At 44.1% G+C, this 26,815-nt stretch overlaps 1 protein-coding gene across 1 annotated transcript in view; it reads right to left on the bottom strand.

Annotated features, from left to right (window-relative positions):
* Positions 1 to 26,815, bottom strand: part of NBAS (NBAS subunit of NRZ tethering complex) — a 360,775-nt gene that overhangs the window by 77,705 nt on the left and 256,255 nt on the right. Inside the window, exons 43-44 of the mRNA XM_047782615.1 lie at positions 20,799 to 21,049; positions 19,113 to 19,447 (exon numbers count right to left, since the gene is read on the bottom strand). Of these exons, the coding sequence (XP_047638571.1) occupies positions 19,113 to 19,447; positions 20,799 to 21,049 (586 nt within the window). The remainder of the gene's footprint in view (positions 1 to 19,112; positions 19,448 to 20,798; positions 21,050 to 26,815) is intronic.

Raw genomic sequence — 26,815 nt, 5'->3', positions numbered from 1 at the left:
GGCTCGACAATGACCTGCAGGGTGGCTCAGGGCTCTGCCTGCTGGGCGGCCCTATGCTGGGTGGTGATAGCTTCCTCTTGTGGGGAATGTTCAAGTGAGCACATGTGTGTGAGAGTGAGTGTGAGGTGGGGGTGGGGTGAGCAGGTTCACACCTTTGTGTCCTGACCTGTGTGGGAAGCCTCACTCCCTGAAACGGTTTCCTTCATTCACCTTCACTGTGTTGGCTCCTTGCTACTCCCACCACGGCGATCCCTCGGTTGAAGTAACGAGCGTGTGGGGGTTCCTTACAGCCTGAAATAACCTAGCTCTGCAGGGTGGAGCACGGCGGTGCATCTGCCCGAGAAAGACCTGTGTGGATGCCCTCCCTCGGTCTCTGAACTGGCACCCACTGCCAGCCCCATGCACAATGAACGGTTTCATTCTGTGCCACACATGCACCGACAAATAAGATCTATGAAGTCCCAGGAAAGCTGAAGCCGATCCCAAGGTCGTGCCAATTTATCCTTTCAAATGCTTTACTTTTGAAACCACTTCTGGGTTGCTCCCCGCTCAGAACCACCTCAGTTGTGCATTTCTAATGACTGCCCCCGAGGTGCCCTGCCAGCTTCTACTATCAGTTTTGTGTCAGACTATTTATAGTAGTGTGAATGAGTAAAGTCTAAATGAATCTATGAAACAGAGCTCCAGCTTTTCCATAAACAGCAGGTTTAAAACAAGGTTTCAGAATGTGACAGAATGAGGTTCAAATCCTGGCTCTGTCACCTACATGCTAGCAAGCTAGAGTAAGTCCCTTAACTTCCCTGAGCCTAAGTTTTCCGATCCACAGAAAAGGGTGGGGAGTTTCCCGGTGGCTTGGCAAGTTAAGGATTTGGTGCTGTCACTGCTGTGGCTCAGGTTCGGTCCTTGGCCAGGAATTTCCACGTGCTGCAGGCACAGCCAAATAAACCAGGAGGGGTTGGAATCAGCCACTGGGCACAGTGGTTATGAAGAGTGCATGAGACGAGACATGTACAGCAGCCGGCAGAGACTGACACTCACGCTACGTCTCTTCCCTCCTTAGAAGAGGCTGCTCTTCTCCAAGCCACGCTGCCACTCACAGCATTCACCAGCTTGCTCACTCCGTGTACATTCAAACTCCACTGTCTTTGGGGGACTCTTTATAATGTATGATCCATTTAGGTCAAACCAACTTTCCAACTGATCAGAAGGTAAGACAGACTTTTTATAGGCTCATGAACATGCAAAATACTTCACTCACTATGTCCTAGATTTTCCTTATTTCTGCTACCCTTCTCCTCTTTCCAAGCCTTAAAACAGAACTGTTCACACAATCAACATCAAATTTGCGATCAGGAGACCTGAATGTGAAAGTGGGATTGGACACGCACTGTCTGTTAAACTTGGGACAGTCGTCCTTTAGGACTGGAGATGACAACGCTTAAGAGCCTCCCCCACAAGATATCCAGGAATATCAAGTTACCTAGTGTGTGGGGAAATTATCACGCTCGGGTCCAGTGTTCACTTCATGTTTCCTTGCCTTTTATTCCTCGATTGTAAGCCCACTGGAAGCAGGACCATTATCTCGAAATGTCCTTTGGGTTCGGTCCATCAGACTAGCACAGGCCTCAATAAAAATAGAAGCAGTAGCAATAAAAGTTTTAGAAACAGTAGCAAATGTTTATTTTTACCTTTACAACCCATGCTGCAAATAAGTATACCAGGATTAAGTTGTTTAGGCAAGGAATTCTAACATGGGTACTTCATAAGAAAGAAACTGTTGAATTGAAAAGGAAAAATTCTAACATATACTTTATGATTAGGTAAATCTGATTAAGGATAAAAGCGGGCATCTGGCACGAGGATGACTTGACAGGATAAAGTGTAGGCAAAGTCAAAACGCTGGAGGGGAGGTAGGTTTGTTCAGGCATCAAGCCTCAAGAAAAGTACACTTGCAAACGTTTTCCAAGTTCATAAGCAGGGCTATGGTAACAACTGGGAGAGGAGCTCCCTAGGATGCCCCGAGGAGGCCCAGCAGTCTCCCCGTAACTCCCCACCTATTTTGCTGCTAAAGGACCTGCCTTGCCCCACATCCCGCTCCTCCCCGCATCTGTGCCCTTCAGCTCTGCCTCCCTGCCGCTATCGTGGGGAGGTGGGGAGGTGGGGAGGTGACGGGCATCCTGCCCAAGGCCAACCCTTCCCCCTGGGCTCTCGGGGCCACCATCCCACCATTAACCTCAGAAAGTCTCCCCTCTCCTTCCTGTATCATCTTTTCATTTGCTATGATGCTTTTCCATTAATGAATAAAAATATTGCTATACTTTAAAAAATCTTAAACATCTTGGTAATCTTTGTTGGTTCCTCCTCATCCTTGAATCTTAATATTGAGTGCGCTGACCCTTAATCCTCTATTCTGCTCTTTTTTTTAATGGCCACACCCATGACATATGGAAGTTCCCAGGCCAAGGATGGATTCCAGCAGCTGTGACCCATGCCGCAGCTGCAGCAATACCGGATCCTAATACCACTGTGCAGGACTAGGGATCAAATCCATGCTGTTTCAGAGACAACACTGGATCCTTAACCTGCTGCACCATAGTGAGAATTCCTATTCTCCTCTTTTCTACCTTACTCACTCCCTTGGAAATTTATCCAACCTCATGGTTTAAACTCCTCTCTATGCTAACAATTCCCAAATGTATTTCTACAACTCAGGCTTCCTGTTGAACTCCGGAGTCATATGTACAACTGTCAATAGCTTGACTTGGGTGTTTACAAGCCATTATCAATCTTTAAAAAAAATAAAAGAAAGAAAAACCTCTTTATTTTGACATAATTATAGGTTCACAAGTCACTGCAAAATAGTATAGAGAGGTCCGATGTGCCCACCACCCATCGTCTTCCAATGATGTAATCTTACAAAAAGGCAGATCAATTTTAATACATAAAATAATTCCAGCAAAGGAAACCCTAAAAAAGAACCACAAAAAGACAACCTACGGAATGGGAGAAAATAGTTTCAAACAGTGCAACTGACAAGGGCTTAATCTCTAAAATATACAAACAACTTATAACTCAAGAGCACAAAATCCCAAAAACTCAATTAAAAAATGAGTAGAAGACCTGAATAGACATTTCTCCAAAGAAGATACACAGATGGCCAACAAACACATGAAAAAATGCTCAACATCACTTATTATTAGAGAAATGCAAAGCAAAACTACTATGAGGTACCACCTCACACTGGTCAGAATGGCCATCATTAACAAGTCCACAAATAACAAATGCTGGGAGGGTGTGGAGAAAAGGGAACCCTCCTGCACTGTTGGTGGGAATGTAAATTGGTACAATCACTATGGAAAACAGTATGGAGGTACCTCAAAAAACTAAATACAGAACTACCATATGACCCAGCAATCCCACTCCTGGGCATATATCTAGACAATACGTTCATTGAAAAAGACACATATACCCCTATGTTCACTGCAGCATCATTCGCAATAGCCAAGACTTGGAAACAACCTAAATGTCCAATGACAGATGAATGGATTAAGCAAATGTGGTATATAGACACAATGGAATACTACTCAGCCATAAAAAAGAACAAAATTATGCCATTTGCAGCAACATGGATGGAACTAGAGACTCTCCTCCTAAGTGAAGTCAGAAAGAGAAAGACAAATGCCATATGATATCACTTATATCTGGAATCTAATTATGGCACAGATGAACATATCTACAAAAAGAAACAAACTCATGGCAAGGAGAACAGACCTGTGGTTGCCAAATGGGGAGGGGGATGGACTGGGAGTTTGGGCTTAGTAAATGCAAGCAATTGCATTTAGAGTGGGTAAGCAATGAGATCCTGCTGTATAAGACAGGGAACTATATCTAGTCATTTGTGATGGAACATGATGGAGCATAATGTAAGAGAAAGACTATATATATATGTATGAGTGGGTCACTCTGCTGTATAGAAATTGACAGAAAACGTAATAAAAATCTTAATAACAACTCCTGATCCTTTCCCCAAAGCTGCTCCTTCCCAATCTTAGTAAACGGCAACTCCACCTTTCCAGTTGTTCAGACCAACAATCTTGACACCATCCTGAACTATTAATATTTTCCTACATCCCACATCAAATCCATCAATGAATCCCTTTGGCTCTAGCTTCCAAATAAGTCCAGCATTTGATCATTTCTCATCTCACTGCTACCATCCCAATCCAAACCATCCTCATCTTTTACTTGGAAAAATACACTTGCCATCTAAGCTATCTCCTTGCTTCTACACCTGCCTCCTGTAATGCCTTTATATGGCAGCACAGCTATCCTGTGACAACGCCAGGACTGATCACAGCGCTCCAATGGGGTTCTCATTATCCTGAGAGGCCCTGCCCATGCTGGCCCTGTCCTATTACCTCCCTCCCACTGCTCTCTCACTCCACTGCAGTCACACCGGCTTCCTTGGCATTCCTTAAACAGGCCCCACGTGCTTTCTGTCAGGACTTGCCACTTCCTAGTCCATCTCCCCTTGGATAACCAAACAGCTTGTTGCTGCCTTACTTCTTTATAAACTCTTTGCTCGCGTGAGATCTTCTTTGACCATCTTATTTAAACTGCAGCCAGCCTGCTGTCCGGCACTTCTGAGTCCTTCCAGGTTTATTTTTCTCTTGCGCTTACTACCGTTCCGCATACTTGAACTTAATCATCTTGTTTACTGTCCAGTCTCCATCTCTCCCTGGTGCATGGTCCCTAATGTCCGAAATGTTTGCCTACACCGTTTAGTGCTATATGCCCAGCCCTGAGAACAATTCCTGATACAGAGGAGGAACTGATGATGATTTTCCATTACCCAAATTTAGAAGCTTAAAACCTTGATTACCTTACGGTTCCTATGAGTCAGGAATCTGAGTGTGGCTTGGCCAGATGCCACTGGATTAAGATTGCTCACGAGTTTACATAATCGAACCCTTGGCTGGGACTGTGGTTTCATCTGGTGACTCAGTGGGGTGGCAGGAGGAGAAGCAGGTCCATGTTCACTCCCACGGTTGGTTATCAGCAGCCTTGGTCTCCTGCCACGTGGGGCTGCTCAACACGGCAGCCGGATTCCCGGAGAGTGAGTGATGGGGGGTGGGCGTGGGGGGCGAGGGGGAAAGAGAGAGAAAGCACGTGCACGCGCACCTAAGAAGGACGTTGGTCTTTGGTAACCTATCTTGGAAACGGTGTCCCATCACTTCCGCTGGACGTATTCTGCTCATGAGAGGTAAATTCATAATTCCAGTCCACCCTCTGGGGAGGGGAGGACACAAGGGGTTAAATGCTGGAAGGTGGGGTTCTCTAAGGGCCGTCTTAGTGACTGCCTTCCCCAGCATATCAATAAATACTTGTTCACTGTGTGAGCAAATCAGCCATGCCGCATATTTGAAGAGAGGAAGATCCTGCACCAAATGGGAAAGCCAGACTGGCTGGTCTAGGAACTTAACGGATGTTTTTACTTTTAATAAATGAAAAAGGACAAATAATCAACTTTGGAAATGTGAAGACCCCGTGAAACCTCGAACAGGAGAGTCTTTCTTTTACTTAGTCTTTAACAGAAGGTCATCTTTCACAGGACTGTCTACATTTTATTTATGAGTAAATTGTTACATCACATCACGTTTCTAAACCTGTATTCTTTATCCTTCAGGTGTCCCACCTGCTCCCATTTATTCTGTGCCTTTGACAATCACACCAGAGAAACAATTCCTTTTCAGATTTGCTCTTCTTTCTTATCTCCTAAGCTCCTGGCTTTTTGCATTTTTGTCAAGATAGGATATGCTTATCAAACTAAACTCTCACCTTGGAAAATGGAAGAAAATGGTTCCTTAAAAGCAAAGGCATTCAAGAACAGGAATGGGAGACTAATGTTTACAACTGTAATAATATACACAGATTAGCTGAAGGTCAGATGGGAGTGGTATATACTGCGCATTTGAGAACCTTGAAATAATCACTATTAGGCAGCATTATCAACAGATGTGTGCCTGGAATATAAAAGGCATTCAATATTTATTGATTACCTCTTCCTTTGTATACACAGCATTTATTAATATCCTTAACAGTACTTCTTATTTTAAATTATAGTTCAGGAGTTCCCGTAGTGCCTCAGTGGTTAACAAATCTGACTGGCATCATCGGACACACAGGTTCAATCCCTGGCCTTGCTCAGTGGGTTGAGGATCCAGCGTTGCCGTGAGCTTTAGTGTAGGTTGCAGATGTGGCTCGGATCCTGCGTGGCTGTGGCTGTGGTGTAGGCCAGCGGCTACAGCTCCGATGCGACCCTGAGCCTGGGAACCTCCATGTGCCGCAGGTGCGGCCCTAGGAAAAAAAAAGAAATAAAACAAAATAAATATAGTTCATTTGATGATGCATGCACAGATTCATCCCATCAACTGGGAGCCTCTCAAGAAGAGCAAGGAGCTTCGCAGTCTTTTATTTATTTACAGCACCTAAAACACTAGCACTGAGAATGTGCTCACATAAACATTTCATGAGTGTATCTGGAATGAATAAAACTCATTCAGTTCAGAATCAGAGGAGTCAAATGATGATTACACCAAAACCAAAGATAAATGAGCAAAATACTCATTATGAGAACAAGAAAAAAAAAATATGAGTTAACATTTTAGTCATCTTGTAAAACTGACTAAATATAACATTTTATAGTCGAGTTTAGCGTGATTATAAAATAGCAGCAATAAACACCATAAAATTCAGGGGGGACGGTTACCATGTGAGCATGCCCCCACATTGTTGACTAATCTTTGACAGAGGGTGCAGCAAAAGCAATACAATGGAGCAAAGACAGTCCTTTCAACAAATGGTGCTGGAACTGGACATTCACATGCAAAAAAAAAAAAAAGAATCTAAACGCAGACCTACATTCCTCACAAAAATTAACTCAAAATGTACCATACTCTATACACTTAAATGTAAAACACAAAACTAGAAATTCCTATAAGGTCACAAAGGAGAAAATCTAGATGAACTTGAGTGACTGAGTTTTTAGATCTAATGCCAAAGGCACAATCCATAAAAGAAATATTTAATGGCTAGACGTCATTAAAATGAAAAACTTTTGCTCTGAAAAATACAACATAAAGAGATGAGAGACAAGCTACACACTGGAAGAAAATATTTGCCGAAGATATATCTGACAATCCGCTGTTATACAAAATATATAACTCTTAAAACAACAAGAAAATAAACAACGTGATTAAAAAGTGGCTCAATTACCATACAGATGGCAAATGAGCATATAAGATGTTCAACCTCATATATCTTGAGGGAAAGGCAACTTAAAACATCAGCAAGATACCACCACACGCCTACTGGAACGGTCCCAACCCAGAACCTGACCCCGTCGAGTGCGGGCCAGGATGTGGAGCCTTGCTGCTGGGAATATGAGCTGGTACCACCACACTGGAGGACAGTTTGGAAGTTCCTTACAAAACGAAACACACTCTTAACATACAATCCAGAAACTGCACTCCTTGGTATTTATTCAAATGACTGAAAACTTATGTCCACATAAAAACCTCCACATTAATGCTTACAGCCGCTTGATTCATGCCTGAGAAAACTGAGAGGTGGCTAAGACGTCCTTCAAAATGATAGAGCGACACAATGGAATATCACTCAGCACTAAAAAGAAAAGAACCATCAAGCCATGAAAAGACATGGAGAACCTTAAATGCACATGACTGATTTCAGATTACAGTCAGGCTACATAGCCTAGGACTGTATGTACCCAGAGTCTATACAACTATACGGCTGACATGACATTCTAATTAGACACAGTAAAAAGACCAGGGTTGGGGGTCGGGCATGAACAGGAAGAGCAAAGAGGATTTTTAGGGCAATGAAAATACTCTTATGATATTCTAATGATGGACAGATAACGCCTGTCATTATGGATTTGTCCACACTCACAGAATGTACAACCCTAAGAGTGAGCTCTAGAGTAAACTATGGACTTAGGGTGATAAAGATGAGTCAGTGTAGGTTTATCAGTTGCTTAAAAAAAAAGCACCTTCTGGTGAGGGATGCTGATAATGGCGGGAGGCAAGTAAGAACTTCCGTACCTTCCTGTCAATTTTGCTATTAACTTTAAACTGCTCTAAAAAAAGTCCTAAAAAAATATGAGAATGTCACTTTCCACCTAGCAACAGGAGCTTCAGAAATACAGTATCTTCTGAGACAAATGTGCACTCAACACACATTCTTTCAATTTAAAAAATTATGAAGCTGATCCAAAGATCTTCATTCACTGCTGTAATGTACACTCCGATAATTACACATAAAGATCAATGTGGAGATGAATACGCCAGTAATGAGAAATAGAGATGCCTGGAGTTTATTTGGCTTTGAAGTAAATTATGTTTTATCATGAATAAACTAAAATCTATTTACTCAGATATAAACAAAACTATGACTGTATTATGATATTACATCAACTTTGAGTTCCTACTTTTTTAATACCTTTTACCATTTTTCCATTTTGGTTTAAACTTCAGTCCTTTTATAAAACCTCATTCTATATAAAAGTATAGGTAGGCAGAATTTGGTCCCTAAAGATGTCTACCTCCTAATCCTTGGGATCTGCGACTATGTTACTGGGTTTGGTAAAGGGATTTCGTGGCTGTCATCAGTGGTCTACTGCCTGGAATGGGGAGATTATCCCGGATTGTTCACAAGGGCTCCAAACTCACCATGTGAATCCTTAACAGTGAGAGCCTTTCCCGGCTTTGCTCAGAGAAATGCAAAGACAGACGGTCAAAGGGATGCAATGCCATTGGCTTTGAAGATGGAGGAAAAGGGCCAAGAGCCCAGGACGAATGAGTGAGCAGACACTGGATCCCCCCAGAAAAAGACATACCCCTGCCTGAGCCGTGATTTTAGCCCAGTGAGACCATGTCTGACTGCCAACCTAGAGCAGTTTAAGAGCACAAATTGGTATTATTTAGGCCACTAGGTAGGTTGTAATTAGTTACAGCAGCACTAGAAAACTAAGACATGGAGGCAATTTTTTTCCTTTTTCTCTTTCTTTTGGAACACATCAATTCTATGGAGGAGATCACTGTGATCAAAATACATGAAGTCCAGGGTATCTGAAGCAGAAAGAGGAAATGGGGGGAGCTCCCGTGCGGCTTAGCAGGTTAAAGGATCTCGAGTTGTCGCTGCTGTGGCACAGGCTGGAACCCTGGCCTTGGAACTTCCGTAGGCCGTGGGCACACATCCCCAAAACCCCACTCCCAAAAAAAGGAAAAAGAAAAGGGAAAGAAATGAGGGTGAAAAGCCTTGGGGAATATATGGTATTTTTCTTCCATTTCCCCAAGAGCAAGGAAGGAAGGGATTCTATGTCTTTGTTGTCACAGAAAGGAGGACAGATCACAGGGGCAGGTGCGGACTCCACTAAGAGCCTAACATAAATGTACCCACCAAATGAGCAGCTCGCCTCGGAAAACGGTGAGCGCCTGTCTAAGGCGGGAAAGGACCATCGCTCACTGACGACCCGTAACACGGACTAGGTGGGACTAGGTCTGCAATTCTGACCCGCTATTAACTGCCTTCTGACCTCGAACAACTTACTTAACCTCTAACCTGCAGTTTGTTCATTTCCGCCTGGGATGTCGTCCCTGCTGCAGGGCTGCTGCGATGACTCCGGGAGAGGAGGGGCGGGGAAAGCCAGGGCCCGGTACTGCGGGAACAAGGACCGGGAGCTGTTACTACTGCCCTTACGTCGCGTGCAAGTCATTTCCACGGGTGACGGGTAACTCCGAAGGTCTTATCATTTATCGGCAGCTGGACATTCATTTAGTATGTGTGGCAGGAACCGCCTTCTCCCTGTGCAGCTCCTACCCAGGTGCAAGGAGCGGGAGGTTCTCCCGACGGGTCCCGAGAAGGAAGCAGGCCTCTCTCTCCCGGGAGGGAGGAGGGACAGCTGGTGACGTGGCCAGAAGAGAGGCGCTGTGGGAGACTACTCTTTCTCTTCCTTCCCGAGGTCTGCCTGGGAGGAGAGTGCACCTTTCTTCTGCTCTTGTCCTTCCAGGGGTAAACATCTGTGGGACAGGCCCCGGTTTGGGTTCCAGAGAAGGATTATCTGTCCTATATAATCACGTGGCTGCTGAGCAGCTGAAACGTCTGTACTGACAGGTGACGCAGGTACACCATCGATCGCGGAGAGCATATAAAAACGAGAATGTTAAAATAGCTCACTAGTATTTTCATATTGATTACAGGTTGAAATGACAATATTTAGGACGATTTCATCTATTTTGTTTTACTTTTCATAACACGGTGACTAGAAGAATTCAAATTCCATGTGAGGCTCACACCACAGTCCTGCTGGACAGCACAAATCCCGAGGCCGCCTCTCTGGGCCCCGTGAATGGGAGTCAAGTTGGGGAGCAGCCCTTCTGAGCAGCAGGACCGTTCACCAGATCCACCCATGTGCTTGGCAGGGCTGTCTGAAGACCTGGTGCAGGGAGCAAGTACGAGGGAGGCTGACTCGACTGTCACTCTAAGCCTCCCAGCTGTAGAGTGACTTGGGTTTCCTTTGAGCTGACCCCTCGCTCTCTGAACTGACTATAACTTGGGGAGACAGGATGCCACTTACTGCTCTTTCCCCATCAAACCCCGAAGATATGATAGAAATACCTCTATTTCCACAAAAGCAGTGCAAGCATAAAACTCAGACACAAGCACAAAGCAAGGGCAGGAATCCTCTCTAGGTCCTATGGGGCACAGGTTTCAAAAACACCTACATTGATTTCAGTTGCAAGATCTACTGAGGGTGGTTTTCAGCAAAGACAAATATAAGGGCACAAGTGGCAAACATCCCAAGGTTTCTGTAGGATCCCACTGCAAAAAGGCAGCGACAGTGGCCACTGTAATGCTTGAACTGAGAGGAACACAGAGCTTAAATGGGGAAACGGAAGTCAGAAAGGCAGCGTGACCACACACAGGGACAGGCGAAATCATCAGCCTTGGAGAAGAAGTGGTGCAGATGTCTTTCTCCTTCTTCCCGTGGAGAAGCCACACCACAGGTAACCTGATGGGAGATCCATCCGATCAATCTCTGGACAAGTGGTCTGACCTGATATTCTGGCGAAGCTAAGCCCAGTGAGGCCTTCTCTGTCTACTTTCCTTTGCGCCCACACCACCAAGCCACTTCCCTGCTCTCCAGCGTTCTAGGAATGTGTGTCTGGACTGAACTAAGGAGAGGATTCAGGAAGCTCGTTTCACTTGGCAGTTTCAGGGCTGGTGAATTGCTTGAGTTTTCTAAATTGCACAGCTATGGAGCTGATGCTGATACAAGTTTGTTTTTTTTCCCTTTTAGAGTTTTTTTTTTTTTTCTTTTTAATGAGATGTACAGAAAACTTGGGGTGGGATTAATTCAACTTCAGATTTGCTGAAGAAGCTACACTCCTAAACGTTACCCAGAAGGAATCTGGTATTATTACCCAGCCCTAAATCAGCCCTCTCTGGCTAAGACAGAACAGAAACTGGGAAAATCATGTTTGAACTTTACTTTTGTTGAACTTAAGAATTTTGGATTTTGATATAATTGAACTTTAACCAAAAGGGCAAGAGGATATGATTTTTCAGATGTCAATTTCTCCCTGGGAATTTAATTTAAATTTGGGCCATTTTAAAGTTGCTGACCTGTAATACTTGCCCTATTTCTACTCTCATTTAAGCTCACTGCTGAACTTCTGAAGAATTTTAATCATCAATCCAGCTGGGCAAAATCCAGAGAACAGAGAGTGAACTTTTAGTCTAGTCCACATGGGGTTGGGAGAATGGGCTCTTCTGACCTATCTTAGAATTTTTCGGAAGCGGAGGCTGCACCACGGCTACTGAGCCCAGGAGGACCTGCCCCAGACTCACAGGGATGAAAGCAGTGGCCTTGCGACGTGGGAGCACTAGAACCACGTCCTGACAGGCCCTGGACTCCTTTCTCCCCTTCCCGGCAGCTTCATCATGAAGCTGAATCAGTTAAGGAAACAAAAAGCCCACTGTCCTCTCTTCAGCCTTTTCCATTATGAAGAGAAACCATCCCCCACAACCCGCAGGCAGAACTACAGGAAGAGCGCTTCTGGCTCCCCTCTCCCTCCCCTCCCGAAGCCCCCTCTCCTGCCCCAGAGCGATGCCCTGTCTGCCATGCCTGTCCTCAGTGTGCCCTCATCCTTGCTTCCTTCTGGAGTAACTTTCTGCAGCAGCTCTAACTAGCCAAGTTTCAAACAAGTGCAAACTTCTGCAAAAGACAGACCACTGGGTGGCAGATCCAGGCCATGCTCCCCAGTTCCGGCTCTTCCAACAATATTTATTTGTTGCTGAAATTTATTTCCACTGTTCTGAATTCTAAAAGGGGGGTGTGAGTGAAGGAGGGGTGGAATGATGGTTCCGCATCACCCTCAAACTCTACTGCGTACGGGCCCCAGAAAAGTCAAACCTTCTCAAGCTGATATGGCCTGGCCTGGGAATCAAGCAGAGGTGACAGTCAAAGGAAAGTCCCTTAGGGGCTGCACCCTACTCTGAGCCCCTTCCCCTTTCGTGTACGTCTCTCCCAGAGAACTTCCTGCTAAGCTTGAGTAATAATAAAAGTGTTAGCTAAAATAATTATGAAGGCTAAAATCTGTAGAGGGAAAAAATATAGTGCAAGTCCACAAAGCCAAAGGGTGGAATAACGATATCAGCAGACACATAATCCATTTACAGTCTCCAATTCTTTCTGACACCTACATCTGGAAAGCTGATTCGAAATTAAACCATTCTAATAAACTGATGTTTTAAGACAATGCTTTCTGCACTTCCCAGACGTATCTTCACATTATTTGAATTATAAATACTTGGGAAGTTGGCATGCTCTTTCATGTGGGTATCCAGGATGGCTGTGGTTTTAGAAACAATAACTTATGACAGTGGTTCTTGGAGTGTGGTCCCCAAACCACAGGAGTTCGTGACTCTTTCATGGAGTCGGCAAAGTCTAAATTATTTTGATAACGACACTATAATATAATTTACCTTTTTTCACTGTATTGACAGGTGTATGATAGTGAAAAGAGCAATGGTGGGTAAAACTGTGGGGACTTTGCACAAATCAAGGGAGTGGCAACAAACTGCACTAGGAGTTACTGTGTTCTCCACGGGCATTTTCACTTGAGAATGTACTTGATGAAGGAATAAAAATGATTCATTTGATTAACTCTCAACCACTGAGCATGTCTATGCGATGAACTGAAAGATACATACAGACACTTCACTATATACTGAAGTGTAATAAGGAAAAAGCATTTGTGTGACTGCTGGAACTATGAGTAGCTGCAGTAGCGGCTTTGGCACACATTATCATTTTTGCCTGAAAGAACAATAGACAAACTCTGGCTTTTCAGCCTTGAATATCTGGCAAACATTTTCTCCAAAGTGAACAAAGCGAGCTTGTCGTTTCAAGGAAAACTCACGGTATTTGTTGCCAATAATAAAATTTGAGCTTTCAAGCAAAAATGAGAATCTTGGAAACCTTCTATCCACCACTGTGAGCCTGATGGCTTCCCAGTGTTTCAAGACGCATCAGCTGAGATGGGTGTTCATAATTATCCACGTGACTTTGTTGATAATGTATAAGGCACTGCATCAACATGTGAATGATTTGCATAATTCAGGGAACCACGATTTTCCAAACGCCTGATGCATTGTATTACAAATTGCATCTGGGCAGAATATCCATTCAAAGTAAAATCTGGAACAATAGTTTGAATAGAACAGAGTACAAAAGATAAAGGATAGGGTTTCTGATTCCACAGGACAACTAGTCTTTAAGAACCTACCATTTGTTGAGATTTAGTGTCGCACCAAAGAACACCCTAAACTACACCAGAGGCTATGAAAGCATTCCTCCCTTTTCTCTGTAGGGCTGGGAGCTCTTCATTTTCTCCATCCAAAATAACAAAAAGTGAACACAGAAACAAATATGAGAATCCAGCTGTGTTCTATTAAGCCAGACATGTAACTATACAATGATGTCACTCTCTCATTAATTTTTATTTTTGAAATACAGTGATTTTCCATTAAGATGCCATTCATATCAACCTATAAGTAGGTCTAGCATTGGTAGTTTTAAATGAATTAAACATTTCTAATAATTCTTAGTTTTAATTTCTAAAATGATAAAATATCAATAGATGTTATATATAAACAAAAGCTCTTCAGGGTCCTAAACAATGTTTAAGAACATTAAGGCATCCAAAGAAGAAAAGACTTAAGAATTGCCAACATATGATAATAACTAATTATTTGAACAATAAGGAGAACCTACTTTATACTACGCTAGAAACTAAAGCATTCGAGGTAAAAGGCACTATCCCTGCCCCCAAAGATCTTCCAATCTCATGAGGACTGTGATTCTCAATTATAATAATTTTACTGTGAAGAAAAACCCTTCGTTTTAAGTTTCTTCCAGGCATGTCCTTCACATTCCAATGTCTCCAGGGGCAACAAACATTACAAGGCAGACTTTTGACTGAGACTTAAACTTATGAAATACATTTTATTTTGAGGTCATATCATGGTTTTGTTTTGGGGCTTTTTTCGTCTTTTTTGTTTTGTTTTTTGGTTTTTGTCTTTTGAGGGCCACACCCTCAGCATATGGAAGTTCCCAAGCTAGGGGTCTAATCAGAGCTGTAACCACTGGCCTACACCACAGCCAAAGCCACAGCCATGCCAGATCCAAGCCACGTCTGCAACCTACACCACGGCTCACGGCAACGCCAGACCCTTAACCCACTGAGCGAGGCCAGGGATCGAACCCCCAACCTCATGGTGCCTAGTCGAATTCGTTTCTGCTGTGCCATGACGGGAACTCCCATATCATGGTTTTTAAGATAAATTTATTCTTTGAGATTTTTGTGCCAAAGCGTCTGGATAATAAGATAAGAGGAAACAGTAGGCTAGTTCAAGAATTTGAACAGTCATATGAAAAAGAGATGCCCTTAGTCTGTTTCCACAGCTTCAAGAGGCAGAACCCAAAAGTGGGAAATAGAAGACGAAAAGGAAAGATTCCTTATATGCGTGTGTGTATAAATAAGTATAAAAGCAGAAGTAATGCCTTACTTTCCAGTAGAAATGATGCTTGAAGCTTAGAAGTCAGACTAGATAAGAGATTCTCAACAATTTTTCTGCTCTAACCCTACGGAGGCGCATTCTTTTCAGAAACCCAGGGTGGGAGCTCAAGTACAGGGTGCAGGCGGGGTGGGGGAGGGTGGCGAACGCCCATCCAATTCCAGGGTGAGAGGCGTCGGGCAGGGTACTAGAAGGTCTCTTCTAATTCTGTCATTACCTGGGGCTTTGAAAGGATTCCAGCAAACCTCTGAGCAGCATCCCCTAAGTCAGAGGAGTATTTTCCACGTCCCTATTTTTGGATGTAGCTATACTGACAATTGAAATCAAGTGGGGAGGATAAAACATGAAGGCTGGGATTCCACGCAAGCTCCCCCTTAACCAACTACATCCTGTCTGAACCAAGCCAACAGCATGGTGAGCCGCGTTTCGGCTTCGGTGACCATTTTCCCGGCTTTCTAACCCGCTAAACGCCTTCTCTGACCCTTCTACAAAAATGTTTCTAAGGACTGAATTGGAAAAGCAATAGGAGAGCACCTCTAACCTGACTCAAAGGAATCACGACAGTTCAGAACGGGAGCCAATGCACTTGAAACACTGGTACTCTTTTCCCTCCTGCGTATGCATCACCTCGAATGTTATGCAAATTCAGTCTCTGCCTACATGACATAATGCCATTTTGTGACTATCTTCCCCAGAATTTCCACAAATGCTGCTGACGCAAATGGCAACTAAGAGACTATTCTCAGGAAGGCAGAGAGCTTCTCTGGCTTATATCGCCGTGGAATGGGTGCTAAACTCAGGGTGTGGGAATACTCGCTGAAGTCCAGTTTCCGAACCATTGCTTAGTGGGGTTTTCACTAGGCAGTAGTTCCCCAGCTCCTTCCAAAAGCCTGGCTCTGAGTTAAATGCGGGTTCACGCTGAAAACTGCACACCACAGACAGCAGCACACACTGATTTTACGTTTCTAACATCATGTACAAGCTGTGGCAACATCTGGTGTTTTGCAAGCTTGGCCGTATCTGGCTGCATTTTCTTCTCCAAATGTGTCCTCTGACATGTGAGGGTTGTATTTCAATTTGAATTTATTCTTTTATTCTTTCTCCCTCTCTCTAGGATAGCACTGCTTGATTTCAAACACACAATGTATCTAAACTTTATACTTCTCCTCTCCAAATGGAAAGTTTAAAGCTTGCCAATTAATAAAACGAGAATGAATATAAAGCTAGACTCAAGATACCAAGTTAAGGTATCTGTCTCACTTTTCCATAGCTTACCTGACTCAGTAGAAAACCCCCTTTTGGGGAGTTCCCGTCATGGCTCAGTGGTTAACGAATCTGACTAGGAACCAGGAGGCTGCAGGTTCGATTCCTAGCCTTGCTCAGTGGGTTAAGGATCCAGCGTTGCCGTGAGCTGTGGTGTAGGTTGCAGATGTGGCTCGGATCTCATGCTGCTGTGGCTGTGGCGTAGGCCAGTGGCTACAGCTCTGATTAGACCCCTAGCTTGGGAATCTCCATATGCCGTGGGAGCAGCCCTAGAAAAGGCAAAAAGACAAAAAAAAAAAAAAGAAGAAGAAGAAGAAAGAAAAGAAAGAAAACCCCCTTTTGGTAGTTTACGGTGAAAGAATTATCTTGTGAGAAGTACATCATCTGAACTAAGAGAAAGCAACCCCTACTGGGTCAGCTCTGCATCTCTGCCTCAGGAAAAACTCCTCAGAAAAATGCACATACGTCCACAACCAACCATGTCATACATTTTCAGGTGGCTGGAGGGCATCTTAAAGATATGCGATTAAGAAACTAAGGTGGTAAGAAGATGCTATAGTTTAAAATCACCTGACTTAAAACAGCACAAATAACTGAAACTGAGCCAACTCAAAATCCAACTTCTAAATTTGTTTAATCATGTGTAATAGTTGTTGTTGGAAAGCCTAGACCGTGTGTCCAACCCCATATACAGGCTCACAATCAATACATGGCCTTGGCGGGCCATGTGAGGCTTTGTCTCTGCCCTCATATAAAATAAGAAAAAGCTCCTTCAGCCTGGGCCCCTCCATCTTGCTGGTTGGCCTGTTTGCTTGTCCAGCTCCTTCAGCCAGTTCACAGGTCCCAGCTCTGGAGCCATTTCTTAGATTTCAATTCCCCGCTTGGCTCAGCCCCTTCCCCCTAGAGCATGCTTCCAGCATTGCCAGTACTCGGACTAGAATGTCTCCTCATCCATGGAGATTCGAACCCAAAATATGCTGGACTCCTTTTTTTTCCCAGACACCGTGAGGTTCCTGCCGGGCCTTCCTCATTTGGACTCAGCCCTGCTCTGGAACGAGCCTGTGACAGTCTGTTCCGCTTGACGTGGGGCTCTCTGGCCCCACTGTTCTCCCAGTTGCTACAACGGCTCCAGACCCCTTGACTCAGCTGTTTGTTCTACAACTTCCTAGAGGAAGTACAGTTCCGTGGTGAAGAGGAAAGACTCTGGAACAAGCCTCCTTCTTTCAAATTGTGGCTCCTCTACGACCAAATCACCCATGCTGAACCTCACTTTTCTCATCTGCTAAATTCAGAGTAATACTGTTAGCAGTTTCACAGATTGCTCAGCCACAGCCTCTGCCTCAAGGAGGCATTAGGCTAAAAAAGATTCCTGAGGCTAAACCAAGGGCTCATAAGTGGCAGGTTCAAAGTTCAAAGCCATATCACTCCAAACCTGCGCTCTTTCAAATACATCATGCTCCCTCTCTTTACAATCATCCTTAGTTTTCTTCCTTAAAAACAACAAAAATGATTATCTCCTCTTTACAGCAGTGGTTATAAAATTTCCAGCCATGGTATTAACTGAACTGAGTTACAAGAAGAAGCTAATGAAATCCTCGGTCATCCACCAACCGTGAATCTAGCCGGGGGGCTAAGACCGGCATTCGCCACAGACGTCTGGACCTCTACCTGTGCCGGCCTCCAGCGAATGACTTGATTCTTAGCCTCTATGCTCGGTTTTCAGGACACTATTAGCCGTAATAACAATACATGGATGGGGTGCTGGGCACACTTGCCACCTAGGGGAAGAGAGCGGAGCAGCTACGATGGGTGAGAGAAAATGAAAAAGGAGTTCCAAAGGCACTACAGTTGAGCAGTTGAGATCAGAGGCTGGGAGATTTTCCAGGAGAGGTCCCGAGCAGTCAGAAATTCCCACTGGCTGACCAGCAGCATCTGGGCGAGAGGGCGAGAGGACGAAGTTCCCCCATCACCTATTTTGTGTGAAAGTCCACACTGTTAAAGGATCGAGAGCAGGAATTAGAGGCCTCAAACCTGAGCACGGAGCACACTGGAAAGAGCCACACAGCCTCCCAAGGCTGAATCTCCCACAAAGTCACGCACAACCTGATAGTTACAGCCAGCTTTGTTAAGACCTCAATTTTTTTTTCCTCTTTATGGCCACACCTGTAGCACATGGAAGTTCCCAGGCCAGGGACTGAATCCGAGCACAGCTGCAGCAATGCTGGATCCTTTAGCCTACTGTGCTGGGCCGGGGATTGAACCTGGGCCTCCACGGCAACTTGCTGCCGTTGGATTATTAACCCACTGCGTCATGGCTGGGGCGCCTGTGAGTCCTCCACTTCACCACAGCTAAGCTGTCAGTCTGCCTCGGAATGCAGGTAACAAGGGCCTGGAAAGAACAGGAGGGGGTGTTTACTATAAAAATGCCAGAGGATGAGAACTGTAACACGTACAAACTGTACGTGCAAGTGGGAAGAGCCGAGGCTGCCTCGGGCGACCTGCACGGCGGCGCCGGAGGAAAAGGACCTCCGATGAAAACAGCTCGTGCTCCGCAAACACCAGAAACGCCAGACAGGAAAGCGTCCTCCACTTCGAGGACGGAAATAAAAAGACAACATGTGCGGAACGTAAGAGCAGTTTTCACTTCTTTTACAGCAGCCAGTCCCCGGGCCGCGATCTCTGGTTACCTTGGTCACCGCTTTCGGAGAAAAGGTGACGGCGTCCACCACAGCGATGAGGTCACCCGGCTGGAGGCGATCGAAGTACTTGAGGCAGACGTCGTAGGCCCCCAGCCACTCCGGCGGCGACGCCGGGACTTGCTGAAGCAGGTGAGGGTCTCCGTCCCAGAACAACTTCTGTAACCAGACGGTGTACAGAGAGCTGGCGGAAAGCATGCGTCCCTCCTTGTCAGGGATTTGGGGGACGAGCTTGGAGATGGATAAGACATTTTGGCTTGAAAGGACCGGCTCCAACGCCTCGAGAGGATTCCTGTTTTCATCTGTCAGTTGTTTGTAATTAAGACCTAGTAGGAAGAAAAGCAAAGGAAAAAAAGTAGTTCACTGCAGTATCAGCATACAGACACACACGCAGGCCCCGGGCACAGCCCAAGGAAAAGCTCTAGTTAACAGCAGGCGGCTCCCCCTGTTGATTAGATACATCAGGGGATCTGAGTTTGAATCCCCGTCTGCAGCTTAACCAACCACGCAGGCCTAGACAGGTCACCAACTCCGGTGAGCCCCAGCGCCCTGATCTGCAGCCCAGGGAGGGGCGACCCCCCTCACGCCTTCCGTCTCTCCGCAGCACCAAAGTTTTCTTCTACCCAGACTCTTAAAGCTGTGCTGGCTTCATCTGTTATTCCCTTGGCATCTCGACGACTCCCTGAGGACAGGGACTGCATTTTCCTCCCTCTTTGCTGTGTCTAGTCCAGAGGCTGATTTGGTCACTCAGTAAACCCCTAGTAAACTAAATTCTCACAACTGTTAGGAGTACCAGATGAATGTAGATTTGCAAGTGCCTTGTAAATTATAAAGTATTACATGGCTTTGAGAGGTATTAATGTAGTTAATGTCGAAGACACACAGACACTATCCCCAAGATTCCCACAATTTATCAGAGACCCAAGGGGTCTTTTTTGATTTTTAAAGTTTTTTATTCAAGTATAGTTGATTGACAATGCTGTGTCACTTTCTGCCACACAACAAAGTCACCCAGTCATACATCTATACAGACACCTTCCCTTTCTTATATTATCTTCCAGCTTGGTCTATCCCAAGGGACTGGATACAGTTCCCTGTGTTATACAGTAGGACTTCATTGCTTCTCCATTCTCAATGCCATAGTTTTACCACTAATCCCAAACTCTCTGCCCATCCCACTCCCTCCCTGCTCCCCCCCCCCCCGCCTTGGCAACCACAAATCTGTTTTCTAGGTCTCTGAGTCTTTGTTTTATACACAGGTTCACTTGCGCAAGTGCTCTTATTTTAAGAGTTCCATACATACTTAAATATAGGCTCCACGGAAGTGAAATTCTGCCAAATTGCCTACTGTAAAGTGTCTCAGCCTTGTCATTTATAATAAATAAAATATAACCAATGGGACTAGGAAAAAAGAACCTTTGGCAAATTAGTCAAAAACTTTGGATTTTAGCACCAGGTCTGCTGTGAGCCACTGTGTGACTTAAGTTTCTCCACTATTTCAATCCCTTCATCAGTAAGGAAGGAAGTTGGAGAGATAATAATTAAAGTTTATTAGCATCAAAATATTGTGGTTTCACAGTTAAAGCAGCCATAATGCAGGAACATGACTGAGTGTAGAAAATTAAGCCCTAGATTGAATTTAAACAAAGGGTTCAAGCAGGAAAATGACCATTTTACCTGATGCAACGACCTTAAATTTCTTCAGCAGCCGAATGTGGGTTTCTGGCTTAATGGTATAGTTCCCCAAATCTGCACAGCCACATCTTTCCAGAAGAGTGAAATAATACAGCAGCCTCTCATGATCAAAGCCGCCAATCGTGGGGTAAATATACTTGACCATGTGCTTGTGAAAGGCTTTGGGATCCGTCTTCAATGTCTCGAAGAGATGAAGGGACTGGGCTCGGTTTTCAATTTCCACTGTGGACAAACTGAAATTAAGAGACAAAGAAATTCTGGGGAGATTTGGTTCCTTTTAGACAACAGTTTTTTTTTTTTTTTTTTTAAACCCAGGAAAAAAGCCTTCTTCTTACAAGTCCACTCTTGCTGCCTAATCAAAGATGGTAAACCACCAGGGTGCAGGCAGTTTACACAGAGGGAAAGAAAGGTGTTAAATGCCTATTGTCATGCTGCATGATTTTCCCTTGATCTCAGGCAGGTCTCCAGTAACCCTGGGAGGTAGGCATTACTTCACGTTCCTGCAGCAGAGAGCTGCCCAGTGCTTAACAGCTAGGAAGTGAACCCAGATCTGTCACCTTCCACCATACACGATTTACTCACGTCACAAGAAAAATTTTAAATATGAGCTTCATTATAAAAATGTCAGTAGCAAATCAAAACTACTGTGAGGTACCACGTCACACTGGTCAGAATGGCCATCATTAGTAAGTCTACAAATAACACATGCTGGAGAGGATGTGGAGAAAAGGGAACCCTCCTGCACTGTCGGTGGGAATGTAAATTGGTACCACCACTATGGAAAACAGTATGGAGGTACCTCAGAAAACTCAATACAGAACTACCATAGGATCCAGCAATTCCATTTCCGGGTATATATCTGGACAAAAGTTTCAATGAAAAAGATGTATGCGGAGTTCCCGTCATGGTGCAGTGGAAACGAATCTGACTAGGAACCATGAGCTTGCAGGTTCAATCCCTGGCCTCACCAGTGGGTTAAGGATTCTGTGTTGCCATGAGTTGTGGTGCAGGTCGCAGATGAGGTTCGGATCCTGCACTGCTGTGACTGTGGCGTAGGCCTGCGGCTACAGCTCTGATCAGACCCCTAGCCTGGGAACCTCCATGTGCTGTGAGTGCGGCTCTGAAAAGACAAAAAGACCAAAAAAAGAAAAAAGAAAAAGATACATGCACCCCTATGTTCACAATAGCCAAGACATGGATACAACCTAAATGTCCTTTGACCGATGAATGCATTAAGAAGATAGGGTACATATACAAAATGGAATACTACTCAGCCGTAAAAAATAACAAAATAATGCCATTTGCAGCAACATGGATGGAACCAGAAACTCTCAGACTAAGTGAAGTCAGTCAGAAAGAGAAAGACAAATACCATATGGTATCACTTATATCTGGAATCTAATAGACGGCACAAATGAGCCTATCTGCAGAAAAGAAACAAAACTTGTGGAGAACATGAGAACATGGAGAACAGACTTGTGGTTGCCACAGGGAGAGGGAAGGAGTGGGATGGATTAGGAGTTTGGGGTTAATAGATGAAAATTATTGCATTTGGAGTGGATACGCAATGAGACCCTGCTGTATAGCACAGGGAACCATGTCTAATCACTTGTGATGGAACATGATGGGGGATAATGTGAAAAAAAGAATGTATATAAATGAATAACTGGGTCACTTTGCTGTACAGCAGAAAGTGACACAACATTGTAAATCAACTATAATAAAATTTTTTTAAATAAAAAATAAAAATGTAAAGAAACTTACTATTTCAGGAAACACTGAGGGGATGAAACAATCTCACCTTTTAGGCATAAGCTTTATATCCAAGCTGAACTGACATTCATTAAACGTAAATTTGAAACTGTGTTCAAAGAGAAATAAATAGGAAAGAACATACACTTGCACTTTCACTTGCATTCTCTGTAGTAATGAATGTCACCTGAAGAGAGCACATATCTTAATATTTTCATCTTGACTTAGATGTCTTTATAATGCAATTTTTAAAAATCACTTAAAATTAAACTGTTGAAAAAACTGTTACAGAGTTTTGTTGAGCTGATCAGTTTGTGGTTTGGGGAGTGAAGAGGGGGCTGAATTTTGGTCCTACGCTTCTCTCTGGGCACCACACAGTGCCTCCTGCCTGGTGTAACCCCACACCCCACGTAGGATAAGTTTCAAGCTTTCGAGCTCTAAGTGCCCTTCAGGCAGCCATCAGCACTAACAGAAAAGCCCAGGTTCCAGGGTTTCCAGGAAGACCAATGCAGGTATCTGGGAGCAGGAAGTGAGACTTCTGGCCAAAGTTAGCTTTCATATCATTTAAAAGCAACTCCTCTGAAATACTGTACCCTGTTTACTGGAATTCCCACTTTCAGAAAGTGCCAAGACCAGTTTTAGTTTTATAAAGTTAATACATAACATATTTTAAAATTTTTATGAGTGAGGGAGTTCTGTCTTGGCGTAGCAGAAACAAATCTGACTAGGAACCATGAGGTTGCTGTGGCTCTGGCATAGGCTCCAATTCGACCCCTAGCCTGGGAACCTCCATATGCCGCGGGCACAGCCCTAAAAAGATAAAAGACAAAAAAAAAATATGAATGTGTGATAATACTTGAGCTAACAGCAGCAATCTATAAAGTCAAAATATCAAGCAATTTGAAAACACTCTTAACTTTCACCTAAAGAGAAATCCTACTTTTTCTGTTAAGACACAACTCAATCATTTACAAAACTATCCTTATCTACAAAAATGTCCCCGATCTATAAAAAGTTCCCAGAGTGGCCTTCTATTCTTAACACGATTTAACTATTTATCACCTTGCTTCTCTCACTAGATATGTAACACTTGATGGCGAAGATGATACCATGAGTTCTTTATTTCTAGTATCAAGCATCAGTATGTGGTACAATGGAAACCTCGACATGGCCTCATGGATGCTAAACAGATGGGCAGATGAACAAAAACTTAGGTGTCCTCTATGGATGAGGCCCTGTGCTCAGCACTGTGAGGGTATAAAGATTTCCGAGGCAGAGCTCTCACCCAGCAGTTTGAATACCTAGCTGCATGACAAATACAGAAACAACAATGCAGAATAACAGTATGAGCTGATAAAGGGCATGCAATTATACTCCTATTAAGAATAGCATCACCAAGGCTGTAACTTCAGAGGAGGTAAATCCCAATGACTACAGAAGGCTTAAAAAAAAAGAGGTACCTGAGCTCGGCATTGTAGAAAGGAATGAAGCAGAAATAACATGACCAAAAGTATCAAGACAGGAAAGCATAAGACCCACACGGGAAACAGTGGGTATAAACGGATGGCTAGTTCAGAACTATTCTTGATACCATCACTATTCAAAGTATGCACTGCCACCTCTGAAGGATACAGGCCTATCTCGTTTTATTGCATTTAGCACTTACTGCATCTCACAGATACTGCAAACATTTTTACACATTGAAGGTTGGTGGCACTCCTGTGTTGACCAACTCCATTCCATTTTTCCCCAACAATGTTTGCTCACTCTATGTTTGTCACATTTTGCTAATTCTCTTGATATTTTAAACTTTTTCATTATTCTGTTGGTTACCGTGATCTGGGATCAGTGATCACTGATGTTACTATTGTAACTGTTCTGTGTTTTTTTAGCAATAAAGTATCTTTTGATTAACACCTGCTTTTTTTTAGACACAATGTGTTTGCACATTTAATAGAGGACAGTATAGTATAAATGCAAGTTTCATATGCACTGGGAAACAAAAAAATTCATGCACTAGCTTTATTGTGATATTTGCTTTATTGCAGTGGTCTGGCACCAAACCTGCGATATCTCCAATGTCTTCCTGCACTGTACAGCCAGCAGTATACGAAAGTCACAGAATTTCTGATGTCCCTTCCTAATCGGCACAGTCAAGTCTGCAAATAACGTAGTGAATAAGGAAATAAGAAACGGCGTGACTCCATTAGGACGATTCGGATGGACAAAGATTCGCAAGCAGAACAACACGCCCGATGGAGGAGGAAAAAAACCTTATACTTATTACATGGATCACTACGCCAAGCGAGTTAAATCTAGGTCGTTACCAACCTACGGACAAGAAACCGTCATCGGAGAGGTTAAGCGACTTGCCTCAGCCCAGCGCCCAGATCTGTCTGGACTCTTCGTGGGTGGCTCTGCGGGCCTTGTCACAAGGCAGCCATCAATCACCAATCGGGGGAGGTCAGGCACCCACGTTGACCCCCGCTTCAGAAACAGGATTCCTTCTGTACCACGGACATCCCTTCTCTCCCCCAGCAGCAATCACCTAAGCGTTCTCCCGTCACACGCCATTCCCATCACCCGATAAACCGCGTTCAAGACAGACTCGTCTGGAAAATGGACAATGACTCAATCCTAACAGCTCAGTTCATCTGTGTCTGACACGATTCTCAGTATAGCCTGTCCGTCAGCATTACCTCCCCTCGCCCCCTCACCTGTTCCTCTGCACCTACACGTCAGTCCGCCTGATGTGCAATTTCACCCCATTATCTTGTCAAGAGAGATCCTGGAACACCTTTCCCGACACGTGATAAGGACGAAAACCTCCCTCTTCAGGAAATTACAATGTGCTAAGGTCTTTCATGGATGCCAGCAATCAAAAACCCATTTTAATAGTTGCCATCAAAAGAAGCTGCTACCTTCTCTGTGGAACAAGACATGAAGTCTCTGCTTAGAAAACAATTCCAAAGAACCCACATTCAAGAGAGTAGGAAGAAATACCATGAATCTACTGTGGACATTTCTCTAATCAAATCAATGACTAACCTTAAAAACTGTGTAAGTGCTTTTCTTAAGTTTTAGCTAGAAAGCAGCTCAAATATATAGAGCAAATTTAACTTTCAGAGATTAACTTCAGAAAGAAACTAGCATGAGCTGTACTAAAAGCATAAGGAATAAATTATTAGTGCTAATCCCATGATGAAGGTGTTCTGTAATGGCTTCAAGATGTTGACCACTCAAAAAGGTGATGCATGGAGTTCCCATCGTGGCTCAGCGGGAACGAATCCGACTAGGGACCTTGAGGTTGTGGGTTCAATACCTGGCCTCGCTCAGTGGGTTAAGGATTTCGTGTTACTGTAAGCTGTAGTGCAGGTTGCAGACATGGCTTGGATCTGGCGTGGCTGTGGCTCAGGCTCAGGCCAGCAGCTGCAGCTCCGAATGGACCCCAGCCTGGGAACCTCCATATGCTACAGGTGGGGCCCTAAAAAGCAAAAAAAAAAAAAAATGTGATTCATGTAATGAAAGAACTTGCATCCATATAGGGAAACAAATTTATTTAAGTCCATTTTCCTTTGCTCAATCTGACACTGAATGATAATACAGATCCAGGAGCTGACTGCGAGGACCACTTCCTGCAAAGACTAGTCCTAAAAGTGTGAAGAGACATAAAGCCACATGATGACCACAGGACAATGGGTGAATAGGCCCCCTCCACTCACTCCCGTGGGAAGAGATAATTTTACTCTCTAAATCACAACTACTCTGACCTGATGGGAAAAGTCCAAGATATTTGCCACTCAAAGGCCACAGATGTGGCAGAACGGTCCCGCAGGGCTGCCTGAGAGCTGAGTATGTGATGATGTGGGGAAAAATCTGGTCACAATCAGCATGTCCTCTTTCAGTTTTGCCGACACTGCAGCCAACTGTCTTGGCCAACCAAAAAAATGAAATTTAACTCTGCTTTCTCGTCACTAATACCTGGTGAGTCCCCCTGTGGAACGTTCTATGTGGACAGAGTGGGGACGTGGAAGAAAGGCCATGCGAACAGGCTGCTTCTCCTCCACAAGGACAACCCTAACCCCTTAAGTCTTTTCACTTCTCATAAAATGTCAATTCTGACTGGTTTATATGGTCTCATATTATCACCTAACAAAAAATATTTTAAAAGACACCAAAGCACAGAAACAGTAACAGGCGTCCTTTACTGAGCACTTCCTACACACGCAGGACTACGTCATCTCATG

Source organism: Phacochoerus africanus, chromosome 5 (assembly GCF_016906955.1).
Source record: "Phacochoerus africanus isolate WHEZ1 chromosome 5, ROS_Pafr_v1, whole genome shotgun sequence".
In the NCBI taxonomy this organism is placed as follows: Eukaryota; Metazoa; Chordata; class Mammalia; order Artiodactyla; family Suidae; genus Phacochoerus; species Phacochoerus africanus.
This window is presented reverse-complemented; position numbering and strand designations above follow the sequence as displayed.